General features: G+C 40.5%; 2 protein-coding genes across 2 annotated transcripts; one reads left to right on the plus strand and one right to left on the minus strand.

The window, feature by feature from the left end:
* The first annotated feature begins 55 nt into the window (after positions 1 to 55).
* Positions 56 to 8,915, plus strand: LOC135833818 (uncharacterized). Its single transcript, XM_065347597.1, has 4 exons — positions 56 to 2,244; positions 2,877 to 3,303; positions 5,701 to 5,907; positions 8,370 to 8,915. The coding sequence occupies exons 2-4, from the start codon at positions 3,111 to 3,113 to the stop codon at positions 8,519 to 8,521; spliced, it is 552 nt and encodes a 183-aa protein (XP_065203669.1). The 5' UTR covers positions 56 to 2,244; positions 2,877 to 3,110; the 3' UTR covers positions 8,522 to 8,915.
* A 345-nt stretch (positions 8,916 to 9,260) lies between these two features.
* On the minus strand, positions 9,261 to 13,572 carry LOC135833802 (dentin sialophosphoprotein). Its single transcript, XM_065347573.1, has 10 exons — positions 13,432 to 13,572; positions 13,187 to 13,342; positions 12,927 to 13,114; positions 12,733 to 12,849; positions 12,595 to 12,652; positions 12,347 to 12,519; positions 12,136 to 12,249; positions 11,234 to 11,410; positions 10,722 to 11,097; positions 9,261 to 10,554 (listed from the first exon to the last, which is right to left on the minus strand). Exons 1-10 carry the CDS (start codon positions 13,536 to 13,538, stop codon positions 9,978 to 9,980), a joined length of 2,043 nt encoding a protein of 680 aa, XP_065203645.1. The 5' UTR covers positions 13,539 to 13,572; the 3' UTR covers positions 9,261 to 9,977.
* Positions 13,573 to 14,007: the final 435 nt, after the last annotated feature.

Raw genomic sequence — 14,007 nt, forward strand, 5'->3', positions numbered from 1 at the left:
CTGACTTCCTTCCGCGCCACCATCGGGAAGAGTTGAATTAATGCGAAATGCGAATCAACACCACTACCACCACGCACTACTTACGTAGATGTACAACTAGGTAATATACGCCGCTACCGCGTTGAATAAAGTTGCGACTCGCAATTTAACGGCGTAACAGTCAAGAAGCGAGAGTGATCGAACCGATTGATAATAAAAAAAAAAAATTGAAATATTTTCTATTATTCATTTTACCTAATGAGTAATGATAATCGACGAATGATGAACAATCGGGGGTGGCGCGAATAATGTCCGAAATTTATATCTCGGACGCTCGCGGTAACTTTCCACTTCTAGAAAGTGCCTGGAAATTTATATTTCTTCAAAGTACTTACGAGGGAGCGCCGCGTAGCGGTAGTCAGTACAGTACCTACCTAGTACCTACTCGTTTCGAAACACTGAAAGTTTGAGATAAAAAGGATAGCGTAACAAACCGACGTAGGTAACCTAGCGTAAAAACGCCCAACGTTGTAACGATAACGATCGGTTAAATTTATAAGTTGTAGTCGACGAATTAAATACCTATCTACTCGTATTTTTTTCAAATTGAGCAGCGACTACCTCATCCCCATTTTTTAAAACAAAAAATACCTCGAAAATAATCGTTGAGGCATTTTCAAAACTAAATTTCAAAAGTTTGCCTTCGGGTTCCAAAATTGAATGTTGCAATTTTGACGGTTTAAAAAAAATTGCTTTCTAAATTTTAACTTCATTTCGGCGCCAACGTTTCGAACAAATCCCTATCGCGAGATCGACTTGTTTCAACGAGCAGCGAAACCAACTTTCCGGCGTGGCGCGGACGCGGACCAACATACCTACACCTACACCCTACACCAAACATCGCGTCGCATCCTTGCGCGCATTTTTCGGCCTTAAATTTAGCCCAAATATCGGCAGGTGAATTCTTCGGTATCGGTGCATTTTGTGTTCTTCCTTTCGTTCCAGAAGATGTCGGTGATTGGTATGGTGGGTTGGGCACTTACTTGGAATTGGAAAGTCGTCAGATTTTGACTAAATTCAGCGGAGATCTGGCGACAGAAGAGAAAAAACTACCATTTTATCGAAAATGTCCCCTCTCTTTGGGAGCAGCTTCGCGGATCTAAAATTTTTCGCGGGTAACTTTCAACTCGAAATGAAAATCCCTGTTGGATTTTTTTTTTTTTTTTTTTTGCAATCCATTCTGGTGTTTCTTTATGCGAGTAGGTACGTAAAAAGTCCTACCTATCTTCAACCTGTGCGTACGCCGCGCCGCGCCGGTGAGCGCTAAAATGCTAAATAGCTTCTATCGTACACGCGTTACCTATCAACTCGAGTCTTAAACGGCTACGGCTAGGTATTCTTACGATTTACGAGTGCGTATTTGCGCAGTTTTGTGTATTCTCAAACAACTTTGGATCACTCGAAGGCTTATGTGAGGGTGAGGCGATGTGACGCGACTGCGGTTGTATAACGTGTAATGTAAATGTACGTACCTATAAATTAGGTACCTAACATACAAACGACTGTGTCTGTAGTACCTACATTCAACTTTATACAGGTAGTTGATACAGTTTTATTGTACCTAATTGGTATTTAATTACCTGGCAACTGTTTGAATAATACATAAATGGATTTGTACTCGTACGTAGATACCTAGGTACCTACTGAAAGATACATACCTACTCGTAATACGCGAGTATGTAATCGCTTATGTCGAGCGTGTTAACAATTAATCATTTGGGTTGGAAGGAAGGGAGGGAAGCAAAAAACCAAGAAAGTGGGTGAATAGTGGACATTGATGTCCGATAAGTTGCCGCGGCGAAAAGGAAGAGAAATTTGTTTTTCCTAATCGTCCGCGGTGTGGTGTCGCGGCGGACAGCCGCAGCTGCATTACCATATTTATCCTAAATACGACGTACCTAAACCTATAGCTTCACCTTCACCTATCGCCGCATAATCAGGTACCTACCTACGTACATATTATGTTGGTGACATCGACCGCAATGGTTTGCGTGCTTGCGTTCCGTTAGGCCGGGCTATCTTTGGTCAGTTCTCACTTCTCAGTTGAGTGGAAACTGCGACTGCGAAGCTGTTTTCGCATTCCCGTTTTCGTTTTGTTCGCGCATCTTTCTATCGTTTTGTTTTGCTTTTCTGCTCGAGCGCCAGACGAGAGACGACGCGACGCGACAATGCGCGGATACCGCAATTACGAATAAACCACAATAGGTATGGTCTATATGTACATATGTACACATACATACATATACATATACGCGTAGATGCAGTACAAAAACAGGCATAGGCATCATCATACAGGGTAAAGGGTGCAGGGTGCAGGGTGCACAGAAATATCGAGTACCTATACCTATACCACCTATACGTACCCCCGAGAAACGAGAAAGTTTTTGGCTATTTTGCTAGCAAAAAATAGGTTGGCGACGTCAAATACTAGATGGGTACAAGTATAGGATTGGTGTAAGTAATGTTTCAACTCATTGTGACCAACCGAAAAGTTTGACGCAAAACTTTTTTGCGAGTACCTCTACCTACCTACTCGATACTGACGATCTTTCCGAGCATCCTGTATGTACCTACGTACCTACCTATAACTATACGTGCCTGTGCCTGTGCCTGTGCCTGCAAAAAATAGCCTGAAATACTTACGGTGGTACCGTGGCGGGATAACTTACTCGTAGTCGTACAGTACCTATACCTACCTAACTTTATATTCTATTTGTGCGAATATTTCACTTTGCTGATCGAACGTGGCAATGTCAACGTAGAAGGTACTAGGTAAGTAGGTACCAGCTTGTAACCGCGGTTTTTAATAGCGTCTTGTTTTGTTTAATTGTACACAGACAGGCGTACGGTACGAGACTACGAGTACCTCTATATAGGCATTTTCAGAACGTTGTCGCCTACCTGTAGGCTGTACCTGTTGAAGCAGACGCGAGTGAAGCGATACTCGGTAGCTATCGAAGCTAAAATTCAAATCAAACTGAAAGGAGAAGCGGCGCGACGCGGCGGTAGCCTGCTGTATTTACTTGGGACTTGAACAGCGGTGGTACACAGACACACCGAGGCGAAATAAAATGTTACTAATGCGTCGAGTGCATGTGGAAGCGGTTGCGGTGGCTCTACGTCTAGCTACAGCTACGTCGTCGTCGTTGAAAAAATGTCGCTACCATTCCAGCGTCAACGTAGGCCTATGCATACGCATATGGTTAGTTTTTCTCATGTGTAGCCAGGTCGACTGCGCTCAAATGCGTCACCACGCGGCCAAAGGTGGGCAGTTCGTACTTACCTATATAAATGCACCTATGTGCGCTTAAGCACAATTATTAGTATCGGTTTCGGGTATGGGTGTGGGTGTGGGTGTGGGTGTTGCGCAATTTTGACGCTTTGCTATACAGGCAGCCGTATTAATACGTAGGTAAGTCTACCTATACTTTAGCAGAAATTAAAATTTATAATTACGCGTAGGTACCCAACCCTATTCAGACTGCGCTTTTCCGTGTTAAAAAAAGAAAAACTTTTCGATGAAAAAAAGGACACAAATAAAAAGGAGAAAGAGAAAAGAAAAAATCCCCTCAGAATTATTAACGCACCTAGAAACTGGTATTTACGGCAAACTTGGTAGGCAACTTATCTCGCATCATTTTTCTACGAAATAACACCAATGCGCGTGTGTATGCGCAACGCGGGCATGTCGAGTTTGGTCGGAGCGGAGACTGCGGACAGTCAGAGCCGCGAAGCCGTCCAGTCAGTGTTGCCTACCCTCCCCCACCCCCACCCCCAAAATTTATCTAAAAATAGAATGGCAAGATTTTTCACGCATCCTCGAGATGGTCCTAAAATTTCAAGAAATTCCTATCAAGTAAAAAAAAAAATCTGATAAATTCGTAGATAATTTTCCAAAAATTCCAGTACCTAGGTAAAGTGTTCAACTTTGTGAAATTTCCACGCTTTTTAGTGTGCGTAGCATTTCTATCAACTTATTACTTAGGTAGGTAGGTAGGTAGGTAGGTAGGAGGTAGGTACTTTCAGTCTGCGCGTTGAAAATTTTTTTGACTCGAAAGTCGAAATGTTCTCTTAGGGAAGTGAATCCGATATTTTATCTACATTTTTACACATAAACGAGGAGTAGTGCGAGGCAGAGTGCGGGCGGTAAATGTAAAAAACACAAATAGGGGGAAAGGACCATATCGAAATTCGAAAAAGAAAGCCAGCGTCACTTTTATTGACTTACATTACAACTCATTTGAACAATATACTCGTAGCAAAGATAGGTATGTATATCTATAATAACAACACGATTGATGAAATTTTAAAATTTTCACGACCCATGACGTGTACGTCAGTTTTATCAATTTACAACCAACGGGGGTAAAGTTGAATTTTCAAAATTGACGAGGCGGAAATCATTAGGCAATACCTACAGTCAGGGTTGTTGCGGATCACGGAAATTTGATCCGAATCACGGATCACGAATCATTGAGAAATTTGTGATCCGGATCACGGATCAAAGATCTTCCGGGAAATTGTGATCCGGATCACGAATCACGAATCACTCCAGAAAAAAGTGATCCGGATCAAATTTCACGGATCGTTTTTCGGATCATTTCAAGGAAATTGTACTATAGGTACTAAATTGTTTTTTTTTTTAAATTGAAGATTGAACAAAAACGTGAAAAAACGAAATAGTCTCCATTTTATTTTCAAAAAATTTGCAATAACACATTATACAGGGGTGGGAAAAAGTCAGCCTCAGCTTGAAAATTTGCAAAAATTGAAAAATGAAATTTTTACATTTCAAAAAATTTTAGTTTTTTGTCAATAAATCAAAAACTAAGCATCCTAGAGAAAAACTAATGAGATCATGTCGATTGGAAATTTAATTCTCTACAATTTTGGTCATGTGTAATTTTTTCGTAGGACGCTTCCTTTCCCCTCCAGATTGACTTTTATGAAACACAGTGTGCAAATTTTTCAAAAAATAATCTTCAAAAAGTTTTACTTGCGGTTTTTTGTCAAAAAATCAAAAACTAGGCATCCTAGCGAAAAACCAGTGACATTACGTCGATTTTACCTACATCAATATCCAACAAATTGAGTTCAACTCCATTAATTTTTAATAAAATCGAATTTTCAAAGCAAAAACATGCAGCAATGCAGCATTACTGGTGAAAAAAAAGGATCCGTGAAAAAATGATCTGCGGAAAATTTTGAATCGGATCATAGATCACGAATCCTTGTGGAATAATGATCCGGATCACGGATCACGATTCCTACTGCAGAAAATGATCCGGATCACGGATACAGATCACTCAGATGTGATCCGGATCATGATCCGGATCACGTAATGATCCGGATCACAACAACCCTGCCTACAGTAAGTTCATTTTTTGAAGATAGACGCGTATTTAAGTATAGATGACTTGTAGAGGTATCACGCACATTTTTAAATTTTACGTAGGTAGTTGAAATGTTGAATAGTTGGAAGCCTAGCTGTAGCTGGCACTTTTCTCTATAGCTCATTAGGAAGAACTTGAAATTCCCATTCCAACCATACTCGTGACCACTGCAAAATTTCCATAAATGCCGAGCTTTTTGCGAGAAGGTTTTGGGTTTTGGCAACATTGCACCTAAGAAGGAGAACTTTGCATTGTGTTTTGCTTGCAGACAACCGTTGCCATATGCTGAAGAAACCCGGTTGCGACGTGTCTTTGTACAAAATATCGGATTTCGAAGAAGCCGGTTGGTTTTATCACGCGCCTTTCAAATCGTGCCGGCCATTCTACGCGGCGGCGGCGGCGCCAGATAGCCGATCATTATGCGCTCAAAATCGAGATTTACCTTTGACTAAAGAAGAATGCGAAGAACTTTGCGGTTTGTACATTTACATTACACAATACACATAGGCTACCATATTTTGTGCCACCTATCGTATACGTTTACATTATTACATATACCTACAAACCTACGTAATACGTAGTCGTATGTCTATGTACCTATGTACCACGCAACAAGCAACTGTACAAGGCCTTTCGCCTTTGATTATCAACCGTCTTTGTCGTTACGATGCATCCTAAAGGCTAAAACAGCGTACCTAATACTTATCCTACGCGAGTACCAAGTGTTTGTACCTATCTATATACTCGTATATGTACAGGGTGCCCAGAAATATCGAGTACCCCTAAGAAAGTTTTTCATTAAAAATACGCGTATAGGTTGGCAACGTGAACGGATAAATAGATGCATAATGATTGGTGGAATGTTATCTCTCCACTCCAACAACCAATCATGTGCTATCATTATTACGCGTATCATTCACTGTGACCTGTGACCAACCAAAGTATTTTAGTAGAAAACTTTTTTAGGGGTACTCGATATTTCTGGGCACCCTGTACCTACCTACCTACCTACCTACCTACCTACCTACCTACCTACCTACCTACCAACCAACCAAGCTACATACATACAGGGGGCCCAGAAATATCGAGCACCCCTAAGAAAGTTTTTCATTAAAAATATAGGTTGGCAACGTGAAATAGCGATGCATATGATTGATGGAATGTTATCTCTCCAGTCCAACAACCAATCATGCGCTATCATTATTACTCGTATCATTCATTGTGACCAACCAAAGTATTTTAGTAGAAAACTTTTTTAGGGGTAGGTACTCGATATTTCTGGGCACCCTGTACATATAACGCTCTTTTGGGAGTGTTGTTACGCTACACTACTTTACCAATAACCGTCTGGCTATCTCACGTCGAACAATCGAGGTAGGTACCTATTTCAAAGGATTCGATTCGACATTGGAAAAATAAAAAAACTTTTTCATTCAAATTAGGCATATAGGTACTCGTGTATTATGTATAGATAGTAATGCCTCCACCCTACCATTATGCTCCGGTAGTAGAGTTATGGAGCTTTCTCAAAAAAGTTTTGCGTCAAATACACCTACCGACAGGGCTACCCGCCACCCGGATAGTTCAGTTGGTCACAGAGAACAGCCATCCTAATAAAGACGCGTGATTGGTTGTTGATTTGGGTTGGGACTGTGATGATTTCCAGATTGCCAAGCTACGAGTACATGGACCGCGCGATACCTATATACCTAGGTATATTTTTTTCTTTTCTAGGCAGAGAATCCGCTATTTTAGCTCCCAATCGCTGTTCGCTGGATAGAAGGTACTGATAGGTGCATATAAAACAAACTGGGGGTACCGATTCTCTCCCTTAATATATAGGTACCGATAAATACGACTAGGTGTACTGGGTACAGGGTGCCCAGAAATATCGAGTACCCCTAAAAAAGTTTTCTACTAAAATACTTTGGTTGGTCACAGGTCACAGTGAATGATACGCGTAATAATGATAGCACATGATTGGTTGTTGGAGTGGAGAGATAATAGTATGTTTTCTGTGACGCTGAATACGAATATGACGTCAGATTTTTGATTAAACCCCATCCATGGCCCCCAGCACCTCCTCAAAGGGAATAAAGTACATATACCTCTTAAACAAGTAAAAATATCATCCCTCGGGTATCACAAGCGAATCCAGGCTGCTTGTCCACCCTTGGACATCATATATCGACGACGATGGTTCATGGTGAAAAAAAAATAGCTGCAAAGCAAATAGGATGGCGAGTTATTTTGATTTTCCATTTTTTTAATTCTTTAAAATAAGTGAAAAATTACACACGGATCGCAGCAACTTGTCCAATCAAAAATCTGACGCCATATTCGTATTCAGCGTCACAGAAAACATACTATTTCATGTGTCGCACGAACAAAACACTTTTTCCAACTTTTATCCCCTTTGGGGAGGTGCTGGGGGCCGTGGATGGGGTCCAATCAAAAATCTGACGTCATATTCGTATTCAGCGTCACCAAAAACATACAATTTGATATATCACATGCCCCAGATTTCCTTTCGAAAGTTTCGCCCAAAATTAGGGGGTGGGGGAAAATTCACCCCCAAGGTCTGACACGCAGATCGCGGCGACTTGTCCACCATAAGTCGTCATATATCGATGGTAGATCGTGGCCAAAAAATTAGCTGCTGAAGCGAACAGGGTGCCGAATGATTTCAATTTTTATACTTTTTTCAGCATATTTTTGCGTATTTCTGTGATTTTTTGATATTCAAACCCCCGTGGTTTCTCCCCCTGTCAACTTCAGCAGCTAAAATTTTGGCTCATAACATATTTTTTGATGCTCTATCCGCCTGTGAAAAAATTTTTTCGATCCGCGTGTCAGACCTTGGGTAGCTCCCTTGTTAGAACGATGTACCTATAGTACCTACCTACGCACTACTTTAAGCGTGTGTTGTGATTTTAGGAGAGTATTGTAAATTACCAGACGGAACGTTGGGCGTTTGTATGCTGGAAGGAAGTTGCAACATTGAAATACCCACCTCGTGGAATCCCAGACCATGCCGAGCGCATAATGTCCAATGCTGTCCAAAAATTAGGCGCGAAGCGTACCCTTAGCAGCAGCCGCAACAGACTACGCGTACCTAGGTGTAGGTACCTACCGTAAGAAATTTGGCCGCCGCCATGTCCGTCATCGTCGATGAAAATAATACCTGCCTATTGAAAAGCCGTCATCGTAAGATTGGTTTCCCGCATGTGTACATACATATATTTTTTGTAGTAGGTACCTATCGTAAGTACAGGGTGCGCAGAAATATATTTTTAACAAAAAACTTTCTTCGGGGGTATTCGATACTTTTGCGCACCCAGTACAAACAGTGCCTGCCTACCTACCTACTTGTATTACTAAAAAATTAACGTAGAAATATAACGAGTTGTGAACCTGACGAAATTTTATTGAAATGTACCTATTCGTTTTAACCTGAAAATATACGTAGAAAGTACATACCTACTACCCACGTTATTACGTATATTATGTAGGTTTACCGAATGCGAATCATTCGACTCTGCCGCGCCGGTAGGTACCTAATTATACTACCTATATAGGTAAAGTTGAACCACGTTTACCTATCAAGTATTCTGTTTATATTCCAACTCGTATTTCTTCAGCATTCGTCCGAGCATTCCAGCACAATGATACGATATCCACGAAATAGTTTTCTTGACAAAGGACACACGCACCTTTTTATCTCATTCGGTCTGCGGTAATCAAAATTCAATCAGGTAGTCGAGTTTACAGGTCCAATTTTCAGTCCATAAAAAAACACGCAGAAACTTGTACCTACTACGGTACGAATAAAAAAAATAATAATCCATTTATTTACAAATTCTCGAGAAGCTGGAATAAAAAATTAGGTTACACAAAACAAATTCACGCTTTTCTTTTAAAAAACATTACAAAAAAGTGGGAAAAAATAATTAAAACAAATTAGTAAAATAAAATAACATACTTACAGGTAGATACATATTTAAGAAGAAAAAAAAGACAATACACTGATAATTCCAAATTGAAAACGGTCGATGTTTCCGAGTCATAAACCGTAAACCGTTACAAAATTATTAGCACCTCGCGCGACTTGATACGAAAATGAACATAATGTATTCAACTTCAACACGGTACGTGTAATAACACTCGTTATTTTTCAATAGGTATACGTGAGAAAATTCGTGGGATACACGTTGGCGACGAATTAAACAATGCTAGAGATCAGTAAGAGTGAATTTTCCTCTATCTTCCATCACCCAACTACTAGGGTAACGATATTCACTCGAATCGATTACGTTTAGAAAATTGACAAACGAGTAAAAAAAAAAAAATTAAAAAAAACATATCTATATAGGTAGGTATCTATATAATAATATATGAAAAATGGTACGAGGTACGAAGTAAAATATTGAAAAAAATATTTCGTTTAACTGGAAGCACATTTGGCTTGTTTTTTAGTTGATTTCTTAACGAGATTAATTAAACTTTATCGGTAAAATACACCCTTATGGGGAACTTGGCCCTATACTATCTTTTAGTTTTGTTCACTTTTGAGTACAAATCGCTGAGATCATTCTCCGATACAGAATGATTCCTCGTCAAACGTTCGCTTTTTGGCGGCGGTATCGAATCGGAATGATTATTATTTCTGTCGTTGTATTTGGCTACGTCGTAATCGCCTCCCTCGTCGGCATCCTCGTCGTCGTCGCAGCCGGACCGCTTACGAATTCTTTCGTAAAAAGGATCCGAATTGTTCCAATTATCGTCGTCGCGGTGTCTTCTAGTTAAACTAGCGTAATCCGGTTCCGGAATATTACCCGAGCTGAGCGTTTTCTTTTTATCGATGGTCGCGTAGCAGTGAAAACTTTGGTTAGATTCTTTACGCGGCTTCAACTCTTCGTAATTCGGTTCCGAAACGTATTCTTCGTCGAGCGTTTCGTATTTCAGTTTCTCATAGCCGGGGTTCGACGACGAGTCCCGTATTCTTTCGTAACCCGGAGTCAAGCTATCCGGTGGTTCGGGTAACGATTCGTAACCTCCCGAATTCTGCTCCGTGACCGTTTCGTATCCGGGGCACTGACCCGAATCGTTCAACATTTCATAACTAAACGTAAAAAAATAATAAATAAATAAATAAATAAATAAATAAATAAATAAAAAAGAAAATCTCCGTCGCGTCGTTAATGGTAGCTGAGATGAAACAGAGGAAATGAACCTACACGTACGAAGCAGAAAATATGAGACAAACACCGCGGGTGCTTTTGTACTTACTTTCTATCGGGTAACGTTTCGTAACAACCGTTTGTTCCAATACCATCGATCTCGTCAGTTCCTTGGTACGGATCCGATTCTTTACGCGTATCACAATTTTCCATGTTATCTTTTAAATGAATCGAATCCACATTCGACGCTGCTGCGGAATGGAAACCGCTTGTAGACGATTCGTGATCCGCGCTGAACATGCAATCTTTGGTACTACCCCATTCGGAATCGTACTTGCGTTTTTTCAACACTTTGGCGTACATATCATCCGGCGGCGGCGGCGGCGTAACGTCCGGCGGCTTAGGAAGAGGCGAATTAGCTTGACGTTTCTCTTTCGGCGAATTATTACGATTTGTCAACGAACTGGCGATACTCGACGTCGAAGCTATACAAAATACGTACATCGTCGAATCGTAATTAATGGCGAGCTACAAATCTTTACTTTCTCAGAATCGACCACGATACTCGAAAATCATCGAATCATTTCGTCGTTATAACTACACATAGATAGAGATACGTACCTTGCCTGGAGTGAATCGACACTTCACCGAATTTGTGAGTAATGTTGGCCGTTTTAGGAGAACCTGGCTCGTTGGATGAAGCGTTGTACGCCGATGATGCGTTGGCCACGGGTTGAATTTGAGCGTACGTTTCGCTGCCACTTGTGTAAGCGTCTTGAATGGCTGCGTACATTTCGTCTATAAAAAGTAAACAGACAAATAAGTTATCAGAGTATTACGAATATAGGTACGAAACTGAGATGAGTTTTAGTTTCATCCGCGCAGTTTTCGAAAAACAGAAGCCGCAATGTGGAAAATGAGAATTTATCGGTCTTAAAATACATTTTTTACGAATAAATTACGTGATTTGCGCATTCTTCGGCAAATTTTTTTCCCGTCCAATTGGCTCGTGTAAATAGTAAATCCGAGAAAGAATACAACTTACACGACATTTTACTACTCGCTTCTATACGTCACCCGTGATCCGCTTGATTTTTTTCCGTTTCATTAAATATCCGCGAATAATGATTAGGTTTAATTATGATGATACATACGCGTACGTATTATTTCACATTCCACAACACTGACGCCTCCCTTCACTCTCGGTCCCACCAATGACTGGGACTGGGTTCGTCTTTTTCAAATCAGTGACTGTTTTCAGTTCGTTTTCTAAAATACTTAGAATACAATATCTCGTCATCTGCGCAAACATCCTGACGTAATCGGAAACGAAGCGACAATTTATCAATTTAAACGCGACCTTGAGAGACTTCTCGCGTAGCAAATTTTCTAAACGTCGTTCGACACGTTGTAGTAATTGCACCGACCACCGACTAAAAGACTTGTAAAAACGCGACGTGAATTTTAAAAATTATTTCACGCCGCGCCGCCGTAATACTCGTATATAAAATATGCATGCATACCCGAATCGTCTGACAAAACTGTATAATGAGAGTCGGAGGTATCTTGATTGGCTGGCTTGTTTTGCGGTCTGATTCGAGCCAACGGCTCTCTCACCGTAATACTCGTGTAACCCTCTACAAACACGCCAAGAACAAAATATTAACGAAGGATAAAATGATTGAAAAAAACAAAAACTACGCGCAAATACGATAGATATCGTAGTAAACTAACTGGTGGAGTCCTGAGAGTCGCCGCTGAAATTGTTATGTATAGGAGGAGTCATATAGGGGAGTTCGTTACTAGCTGCTATATTGCCAGTGATGGCACTCGCAGCTGGAATATCAACCGGCGTATTTGTTTCTTCGCGAGCAACCACCGCACCATCAACCGTATCGTGGTCCATTCTAAATTCAAAACGAACCGTTTCGATTAATCGTAGATCCGAAATTACCTACGCAAATTTTTATTCATTTTTTTACCTGGACGTCGATGGTATATCGGTATCGATATCATTTTCCACTTGCGCATAAGGATGTTCTGCGGCGAACAAAATGTATATGTAATTTAGAAAATAAAAATTTAACGAACGGTACCTCGAGAAATAACATACGCGTTACCTTTGATATCATTGTACGTTGAATTTTCGTCGATTTGTTCGTAAGTTACCGTGCCATTCGATTGCGACGATGATCCGAACATATTAGCGGAAAGTTTGGGTTTCGACGAAGACGAAGCTATCAAAACACAAAATATCACGTCAGATCGCGTTATATCTAAATGGAAAACACAACGTAATCATCGCGCAACTTACTAATTTTATGTTCTTCCAACGTAGCGTACAAATCAGAATTCGTATCGCCGACGTAATTAACGAAATTACTCGCGTTCGAATTGTCTACTGATAACGCAGATGCACCACCTTTGGCAGCATCCACGGGTATTTCTGGAAGACTTCTGGTCGCCGTCCCAGCGTGACTATTACTCCCAATAGTAGAGGTTCTAATCGCAAAATCATTCGTTAAAATATCGCGCATAACGAGCCGAGTCTAAAATTATTAGAATTGAACGCGCCTTTTCGCCGAAGCATTACTCGAAGGTATACTGGATAACGGGATATTATCATCCGACGGCGTCTTGGCAATCGATAACGCCAAAGGAGCGTTGTTATTTTGAAGAATATCCGGATTTGTGATCTTGACTTTACCCGATAATCCCATAAGTTCGTCCCTGAAACAGCGACGAAGCGTTAGAATCGCAGACGGTTTTTAATATCGCGTAATAATAAGTATTATACGATTACTCAAACTAAAACGAACCTCTGCGGTTTCCTACAACATCCGCACAAACAAGCTACGATCGATGAAACCATTATGAATAGAATGACAGCTAGAATTAACCATATAAACATCAAATCCAAAATCATAACGATTCAGCTTGCGTGTGGTAACATTTAACGGGACCTACGCAGAGAACATGAAATACACACGAGTATTAACCAACCAGGTTTAGAATATCGTCAAAAGTATACATTTCATCGGTTAAAAGTGAAATTAAGGATAAATTATCACTTCTTCGAACGAATTTCTGTTCGGATGAAAGAATTTGAGAAAGTAAAACAGTTACCTGAGGGAATGTGGGTTATAACTTGGGATAGTAAATTAGGTACATACGACGAAATGAGTCCAACAAAAATATTGCCATAGCTTTACCTTTTCATCGTGAAAACACTCGAGTAATAATCACCATTTCTTTGATAACAGCTCCGGTACGCATCGCTTTTACTCAAAAATAAACACGAAAATGCAAGAAAAAGAAAGGAGTTCTCTATTTTTTTCAAAACTCAAAAGTTCCCTTCCCTTCCCTTCGCTAGAATGATAAAATGTAGTGTTGCC

This window comes from Planococcus citri, chromosome 2 (genome assembly GCF_950023065.1).
Source record: "Planococcus citri chromosome 2, ihPlaCitr1.1, whole genome shotgun sequence".
NCBI classification, from domain to species: Eukaryota; Metazoa; Arthropoda; class Insecta; order Hemiptera; family Pseudococcidae; genus Planococcus; species Planococcus citri.

Coding starts and splice junctions, on each gene's coding strand:
- LOC135833802 (XM_065347573.1), bottom strand. CDS start 13,538: ATGATTTTGGATTTGATGTTTATATGGTTAATTCTAGCTGTCATTCTA. Junction 12,850..12,926: donor GTTGGAAGAACATAAAATTA/GTAAGTTGCGCG, acceptor GTGTTTTGATAG/CTTCGTCTTCGTCGAAACCC. Junction 11,411..12,135: donor AGTTTTGTCAGACGATTCGG/GTATGCATGCAT, acceptor TACTTTTTATAG/ACGAAATGTACGCAGCCATT.
- LOC135833818 (XM_065347597.1), top strand. CDS start 3,111: ATGTTACTAATGCGTCGAGTGCATGTGGAAGCGGTTGCGGTGGCTCTA. Junction 3,304..5,700: donor GCGTCACCACGCGGCCAAAG/GTGGGCAGTTCG, acceptor TTTTGCTTGCAG/ACAACCGTTGCCATATGCTG. Junction 5,908..8,369: donor AGAATGCGAAGAACTTTGCG/GTTTGTACATTT, acceptor TTGTGATTTTAG/GAGAGTATTGTAAATTACCA.